The following is an 8,756-nucleotide window of genomic DNA, read 5'->3' as shown; positions in this document are numbered from 1 at the left end:
AATCTACATACCAATTCATCTCTATGTGTATGTATATAAATGTGTGTGTGCGTGTGTGTCTGGTGTGTGCATGTTTATAGATACATATATGTGTGTGTGAATTTATATAAATATTTATGAATATATACATACATACACACACACACACACACATACACACACACACGCACACACACACACACACACACACACACACACACACACACACACATATATATATATATATATATATATATATATATATATATATATGAATATATACATACATAAATGTATATAGACATTTCGTCGCATACATGCATTCATATTCGTTTATATATATGTCTACTATGCATTTTAATTATAGATTACCCGTAACGGAATTTGATATCTTTTACAGCAAATGTGCAATACTAACATTTTATTGGCAGTTAGAAATAATAACAACAATAGTGAGGATAACAAATAATGATAATAACAATAATAATGATTATAATAATTATAATCATGATTGTGACAATATGAACAGTAATAGTAATAATAATAATAATAATGTTAGTGATAATAACAATAGTAATAGTCATAACAGTAATGATAATGATAATAATGATGATAATAACAATAATAGTAATACTAATAGTTATGATAATGATAATGGTAATGATTATAATGATAGTAATGTTCATGACAATGATTACTTTTATCAATATCATTATTATTGTCATTGTCATCATTGTCATCATGATTATTATCATTATTATCATTATCATTAGTATTATCATTATCACTATTGTTATCGTCATTATCATTCATTATTATCATCACTTGCTATCATCATTATCATCTTTATGATTATCATCATTACCATTAACATCCTTATCATATTCATCATTATCAATATTACTATTATTTTCATTATCAACATGAATACCATCATCACACTTATCTTCATTGTTATCATCATCATCATTGTCATGGTAAAACATCACAATAATGAAAAAATATATAATTCAGCGATAATGATACCAACAAATGGATAATAATACTAATGATGCCAATTTCAATAATAATGATGAAAATAGACCATAGACCAGAAAAAGATAAATCATTAAGTTAAAATTGGACATATTGACACTGAAGTCAGCCAGAAATACTACTCGCGTTACGTTACAACACAGGGAGCTTCAGATGCCTCATCAATTTATTTTTATCATTATTATTGTCATTATTATCATTATTATCATCATTATTACCATCAAAATTATCATAATTAAGGGAATTATTGCTAAAATCATCAAAAACACCATGTGTGCGTGTGTGTGTGTGTGTGTATAGTGTTCAGTGCAGAGATCGTACAGGTGTTTTGTGTGCGAAACGGAGCGTTCAAGAATGCCTGGAGGGAGAGAGTAGGAGGGGGGGGAGGGAGAAGAGAGTGAGGAGGGAGGGAAGGTAAGGGGAGGAGAGGGAGGATTGAGGTAGAGAGGGAAAGGAGGGTAAGGGAGGAAGAAGGGAGAGAGGGAGAAGTAGGTTAGGAGGAGGAGAGGGCGAGTGTGTAACAAGGGAGACAGGGTTAGGGGAGAGAGGCAGGGAGGGTAAGGAGGGTAAGGGAGGAAAAGGAGGGAGAGGGAGAAGAGGGTGGGTAGGGGAGGGGAGGGAGGGAGAGAGTGTAACGAGGGAGACAGGGTAAGGGGGGGGAGAGGAGGGGCAGAGGTATAGAGGGTAAGGTGGGTAAGGGAGGAAGAAAGGGGGAGAGGGAGATGTAAAGGAAGTGAGGGGGATGGAGAGGCCGGAGAGAGAGAGAGAGAGAGATTTGGGAAATGGAGATACACACATTAAAAGGATAAAATCACAATTACTTTTAGTACTTCGATATTTGCTCGATGCAGTGCAGTCTATGTTGCATGCGGTGAATTTACTGTATATAGGCCTACCCTTTGCGCCTAGTTGTGTGTAATCACCTAATGTAATAATTTACTCTGGTCTATGCAAATTATCTCAAGACTAATATCGTCAATATGTATGAACATGAGGTTAATTAGTTTTTTTTTTATTATATACTGAATAAACTGGTTACAGGATAAAGCATTATGTTACTGATTACATTTTTTGCGGTAATATACATGCGACTAACGGTTATTCGTATTAATGAAAATATTATCTGATTTTACTCGCATTTCCTAGACCTATCTGCAACAATAAATAAAAATCATTTTAATCAGTGACAAACATCCATCAAGTGTAATATTTTGTTTTGTCTATTCATATATGCTTTTTTAATGAACCAACATTGATCCCTTAGCAATGTTTAACCTACTTTGTACCTTTAATGATTTATATGCAAACAAAGGAACGGCTCAGACCCATAATACATGACCCTAGTTCTCCCTGAACTTATTCACTTTATAATCACAATGATTCAACAGCGACCAATGTTGTTCTCGTCATGAGTAACCTATAACGACCTAGTTCCCGCCCCTAACGAGGCGTGTGCGGGCCGTCTGGGATAAAGCTTAACGGCCAAAACACCTTGGAGTCGCAGCAGGCCAGAACATTTCGATCAATGCCTAAAACACATCTATTGTGGTTTCATCTTCATCGCCTCTTTAAAGACAATGGTTAGGAGTTGTAAGAATTTGTATGCGAATCAGGTAGGGGGGATGAGGGGGGAAAATGAGGTTATTCGTACTGCCAGACGCTTATAGCATGTCAGTGGGGTTCTGCTGTTGTAGTGGTGGGGGAGGGGGAGGGGGGAGGGGGGAGGGCTCTGCTGTGGTGAAGGGGGAGGGGTGAGGGTAGGGTGGAGGGGAGGGGAGGGCGTAGGGGGAGGGGGAGGGAGGAGGCAGCACCAACCACAGCTCTCAGTCGCTGAGTGGCGCTCTTCTGCTGTGATCGTGTGTGTTGTGTCTCAACTTAAGTCTCATTCTCACTCTCTCTCTCTCCCTTGTCTCTTTCTGTTTCTCCTGAAATTCTCGATTCGATTCCTCGCGTGTGATACTCATGGCGCCCAACACCGGCACGCCCGCAAACCAGCAGGTCTCCAAGGACAGTGCTACTACCACCGCCCACACCCCGACTGTACCGTTATCACCGCAATTTATGCAGGTCTGTAATTCATAAGGATAAGTATAAGGCCTTCTTTTCAGTAATCATTTCACTTTGAATGTGATAAAGTGTATGTTGCATCTTGTGTTGAAATTGGGAGTTGAATGGCGGTGTTTATCATAGAGATAAGGTTAGGTGGGGTTCCTAACCGGCAGTTTTTTTTTTTTTTTTTTTTATCTACTAAAGGAACCGCGGTATTTGATTTGTTGAAATAATGTGTTTATTCATCTGTTGAGGACATGTCCAAATAAAGCATACTGTGGTAAATTTTATTTCATTTTGGCATCATTACGGACATGCAGTAAACTATACCTCCGCGCTAATTTGGTCATTCAGTCCCCAAACGGCCGAATTACACAGATAAACAAACGGCAGCAGCATCCCCAGCTGAGATTTTAGGACATCTAATTTTGTTCGAGCGATGCAACGGCGGCGGCGACGTCCTGGCGCTCGTCCAGTCATGAGTTCACGAGCCGCGTACCGCGTGCTGCCGCCGAGGTACCAATTGGCTCTGGCCACGCGCTCGTTCGGGAATACCGTTATGTTTAGGTGTTGCTTGGGTTATGCATAATCCTTTGGGTATGGGCAGCCGAAGAGGTTAGGGGTCATGGGACTTTGAGGTCGACGGTATGAAAGGGCTGGGCGAGGACGGCGGGTGAATGGCATAAGCGGAGGAGCACGTGATGGGAGAGCCACATCTCGCCACTCATGTGACTGCGGGGCCCCGCCTGCCCAGCACATGCCCGCCCGCCCGTCAAATATTTCCTCGAGGTAATGGTTGTTTTCACGTTGCAAATAGATTGGGTGGAGGGAATTTCCCTCGGACACTTAAGAGGAAGGATGCAGACTTTTTTTTTCCTTTCTTTTTTGTCTCTCGCTCCGTCTAATGATAAAAGCATTAGTGTAGGCGCTCTTCGCTTTGCTAGGATTTGAAGCCCTAGGTGGGCCGTACCTGCTCTCTGACGCTACAAGACCGGTAAGGTTTCTCCTAATTTTTGCAGTCTTAGCATGTCCCAATCGACCCCAGTCCTGCATCACTTCCCTTCTTCTGCCTCTTTATATCTCTTTCTCCTTTGCTTCCCTCTTTCTTCGCATCTCCAGGAGACTTTACTTGTTCGATTATTTCGTACTTGGGGTTTTCTTGTCATTCATTACGATTTCATTTTTCTTTATTTATCTCCATTCTTAATTTTCCTTTTGTTTACTTCCTTCAAGAAGGATGTGACTGGCTTAGCACAGGAAGTTTCATTGACGTCTATGCCGGCTCGCTTCTTTTTTCTGCATTTAACCTCTTATAGGAAATAGCGAAGTCCACGTGAGTCCAATGGAGTTTCGTGTGCATTCGTTCACCAGCTTCTCTTTTGCTTTGCTCCTACATGGCTTGGGGTTTAAAGTACGCTACTCTTTGTATGTGTATGAAAATTTATGAAAATTTCGTTCATGCATGAATTCTATTAAAGTTGCTGCGTGCGTGTTTGATGTGAATTAAACGAGATCTTTTGTGTTTGCAAGGCAATTAAAATCATTTAGCGGTAAGGATATCACGGTCCATGAATTTGTTCGTAAATTCAGTAGTTATTGTATAAGTGACAACGCTTAGTAGGCCTATATCAACCAGCATTGCGGAATTAGGTGGCTGGCAAATTCGTTTGCACGTGTTTTAAACGATTTAAACGTAGTGAAAACAACCCATGAACATTTATGTACGACATTAATGAGATTCAATTGATGTCCGAGCTATCAATTCTTGGCGAGAACCTCAGCCCTTCGCAGATGCAACAACGAGGCCACTCCACTTGCTTTCTCATGAGGACCACGGGGTTCATACGCACAGGAGTTACTTTTATACATTCACAGCGCGTCGTGAATGAGTCATTTGTCATGCGTGCCGGTGCAGGTCGAAGTTGGGAAAGGGGCATCGCAGTTCGTTCGATTTCGCCATTATTAAGGCAAGAGGGCTATCTCCTTACCTAAAAAGGTTGCCTTGAATATTTGCATGTGTGTTTGCATATCAGCTGCTGCGCTGGTTTTCACTCGACGCCGCAGTCTCATCCGTTGTGTAGAGGGAGGTCTGCCAGCGTTGCCCAATTATTGATTTTGGTGCCTCTCTCGATCATATTCTTTTCTACTTATTAATTCATTCCATACTTGTAGCTGCTTCTGTGTATTATATAAAACTATCTCGGTTCCTCCCTTTATATGAAATAATGTCCCCAGTTTATAGAGAAGCCACTTTATATGAATTACCCAACCCACAAATTGGAAACAAGCCAATCCCAACTACTGTATATGGTCTGCCCCATTCCCCTCGCAATATAAAGTGTACAATGTTAGTATTCCTTCCACAATTCCGTTAGTCGGAGAACATAGCAACTTCCTCGTCATATTTATTAACATCAGAGCCAGAGATGCATAAGGGATTTGATACTCGCGTGCCGTTTTTGAAGCCATTCTTACATTCGGGGGGGAGGGGGGGGGGGCTTGGAAGGGGAGGCTTGTCCCATAAACGTAGAAAAGTAATGATTTTTGGTATGTGTGTACACTGAAAACCGCACTAAGATGGGGGAAAGTCTGAGAACGCTTATCATAGAGAAAGGGGGAAGCTACACTCAGTTGTATGAAAAATATCAACACAGGGAAAGAGTAACGTCAGAAATGAAGAGAATTAATCCTGGCAAAAGCTATCTCCACGCCGATTGGGGGAGAACGGGGTTGTCCATGGGAATAAAGCCTCCGGTTTAGGAAGGTTTTTCGCTCATACGGCGGTGTTTGTAGATTCCCAAGGTGTCGGCTGGGGTAATCTGGACTCGGTCTCAGAGGGGTGCGGCCACTTCGTAAACAGTTACCTCCTTTTCTGCTCCCCTCTCTGCTTCTCTCTCTTCACTGTTCCTCTCTCTCCTCTGCTTCTCTTTCACTCTTCCTCTCTCTCCTCTCTTCTCTGCTTCTCTCTCTTCACTCTTCCTCTCTCTCCTCTCTTCTCTGCTTCTCTTTCTTCACTCTTCCTCTCTCTCCTCTCTTCTCTGCTTCTCTCTTCACTTTTCCTCTCTCTCCTCTCTTCTCTCTCTTCACTTTTCCTCTCTCTCCTCTCTTCTCTGCTTCTCTCTCTTCACTCTTCCTCTCTGCTCCTCTCTCTTCACTCTTCCTCTCTGCTCCTCTCTCTTCACTCTTCCTCTCTGCTCCTCTCTCTTCACTCTTCCTCTCTGCTCCTCTCTCTTCACTCTTCCTCTCTGCTCCTCTCTCTTCACTCTTGCTCTCTGCTTCTCTCTCTTCACTCTTCCTCTCTGCTCTTCTCTCTCTCCTCTCTGCTCTGCTTCGCTCTTCTCTCTTCGTCTCTTGTCTGCTCATCTCTCTACACCCTTCTCTGCTCATCTCTCTCCACCCTTCTCTGCTCATCTCTCTTCACTCTTCACCCTTCTCTGTTCATCTCTCTTCACTCTTTACCCTTCTCTGTTCATCTCTCTTCACTCTTCACCCTTCTCTGTTCATCTCTCGTCTCTTCCTTTCTGTTCACTCTTCCTCTCTGTTAATCTCTTCACTCTTCTACTCTGCTCATCTCTCTTCACTCTTCTCTGCTCCTTTTCTTTTTCCTCTCTTTCTCTCTGCTGCTCTCCTCTCTCTCTTCCTCTCTACTGCTCTCTCTTCTCTCTGCTGCTCTCTCTTCTCTCTCTTCCTCTCTGCTGTCTATCTGTACGTATTGTAAAAAAAAAGAGCAAAACAGACATACTACACTCGTATATAAAAGAACGCTTCAATTGCTCCAAATTTAGGGAATATTTGTGGAAATGAGCATCGGCCTGACACGTAGTCGATTCAGCCTCCCATCAGAATTACATGCAATGGTGATGAAAGATTTAATCGAAATGTCCTATTGCGATATATTTAATCAAGTGTCAGTGGCGTCCCTTGTATTCTGCATTTCCTCATTTTCGTTCTCGTACTGCTCCATTTTTTTCGTTTTTTTTCTACGTCGTCGTACTGCTCCATTTTCTTCGTTTTTTTTCTACGTCGTCGTACTGCTCCATTTTTTTCGTTTTTTCTACGTCGGGCATATTAATATCGTCTTTGAAAGAAATTACTATGTCGGTCTTGTGGCAGGTCAATGTGTTATCGTTCCCGGCTTATTCATGTCAGTATCGGTAACACAGCTGTTTCATGTTACGTGACTTTTCTACTTCCGTGCCAGTGACTTGGGTGCTGTTAATCTCTCTTTTTATGGATTATGTGAAAAAGTATTCATTAAATATTGCCAGTCATGGGACTCTTTGAGGATAATGTGGGATTATGGTTTACAGGCAGTTTAGGGATGGTGCAGGGCAAGGTAAGGAGAAATATACCTTGGCTTGCTTTTAGTGGAGTTTGTGGGGGGGGAGAGGGAGTGGGTATGGAGGAGGGAGGGAGGGAGAGGGGGATAAGTAGAAAGAGAGAGAGGGGAGCAAGTAGAAAGAGGGAGAGGGGAGTAAGTTGAAAGAGGGAGAGGGGAGTAAGTAGAAAGAGGGAGAGGGAGAGGGAGAGGGGAGTAAGTAGAAAGAGGGAGAGGGGAGTAAGTAGAAAGAGGGAGAGGGGAGTGAAAAGTAGAAAGAGGGAGAGGGGAGTAAGTAGAAAGAGGGAGAGGGGAGTAAGTAGAAAGAGGGAGAGGGGAGCAAGTAGAAAGAGGGAGAGGGAGGGAAAAGGGAGTAAGTAATGAAAGGAAAAAAGATACAAAGATAAAGTCGAGGGTAGGTAGACTACGATATGAAGAGTAACAGCAAGAGGTTTATTTAGGCCTCAAAATACAGAAATAGGCTTGTGGTAGGCCTATATTTTTCTTCGTACTGACGGATTACAAAGATGACTTGTGGCGATATATGGTAAATACTTCTTTGAGTCAACTTTTATATAATTTTTTATTCAAACATATTATTGAAATAAAATCGTTAATGTTTTTATGTTTAATTTATCCTATTTTTTTACAAGAAAAGAAAAGGAAATTAGTCAATTCCTTATTTTACTTCACTCAATAGCAAAAAACCAATATCTCATACCTTAGGAGTTGCTTTACTCCCACACCTCTTTCATGTGTTGAAAAACTCTCCCTCTCTCTCTATCTCCATCTCCATATCCCTCTCTATCTCCATCTCTATCTCCCTCTCTATCTCCATCTCTATCTCCATCTCTCTCTCCCTCTCTCTCCATCTCTCTCTCTCTCTCCCTCTCCATCTCTCTCCCTCTCCATCTCTCTCCCATTCCATCTCCCTCCCTCTCCATCTCCCTCTCTCTCCATCTCCCTCTCTCTCCATCTCAGCCTTTCTCTCCATCTCCCTCTCTCTCCATCTCAGCCTTTCTCTCCATCTCCCTCTCTCTCCATCTCAGCCTTTCTCTCCATCTCCCTTCCTCTCTCTCTCTCTTCATCTCTCTCTCTCTCCTTCTCCTTCTCCCTCCCGCTCCATCTCTATCTCCCTCTCCCTCCATCTCTATCTCCCTCTCCCTCCATCTCTATCTCCCCCTCCCTCCCTCTCTACCTCCCCCTCCCTCCATCTCTATCTCCCTCTCCCTCCATCTCTATCTCCCCCTCCCTCCATCTCTATCTCCCTCTGCCTCCATCTCTATCACCCTCCCCCTCCATCTCTATCTCCCTCCATCTCTATCTCCCTCTCCCTCCATCTCTATCTCCCTCTCCCTCCATCTCTATCTCCCTC

The 8,756-nt window shown here is 42.6% G+C and overlaps 1 protein-coding gene across 1 annotated transcript in view; it reads left to right on the top strand.

The window, feature by feature from the left end:
• The first annotated feature begins 2,820 nt into the window (after positions 1-2,820).
• LOC113824891 (terminal nucleotidyltransferase 5C) overlaps positions 2,821-8,756 on the top strand; it is a 362,766-nt gene continuing 356,830 nt past the window's right edge. Inside the window, exon 1 of the mRNA XM_070130243.1 lies at positions 2,821-3,081. Within this exon, the coding sequence (XP_069986344.1) occupies positions 2,977-3,081 (105 nt within the window). The 5' untranslated portion in view covers positions 2,821-2,976. The remainder of the gene's footprint in view (positions 3,082-8,756) is intronic.

This window comes from Penaeus vannamei, chromosome 2 (genome assembly GCF_042767895.1).
Source record: "Penaeus vannamei isolate JL-2024 chromosome 2, ASM4276789v1, whole genome shotgun sequence".
In the NCBI taxonomy this organism is placed as follows: domain Eukaryota; kingdom Metazoa; phylum Arthropoda; class Malacostraca; order Decapoda; family Penaeidae; genus Penaeus; species Penaeus vannamei.
This window is presented reverse-complemented; position numbering and strand designations above follow the sequence as displayed.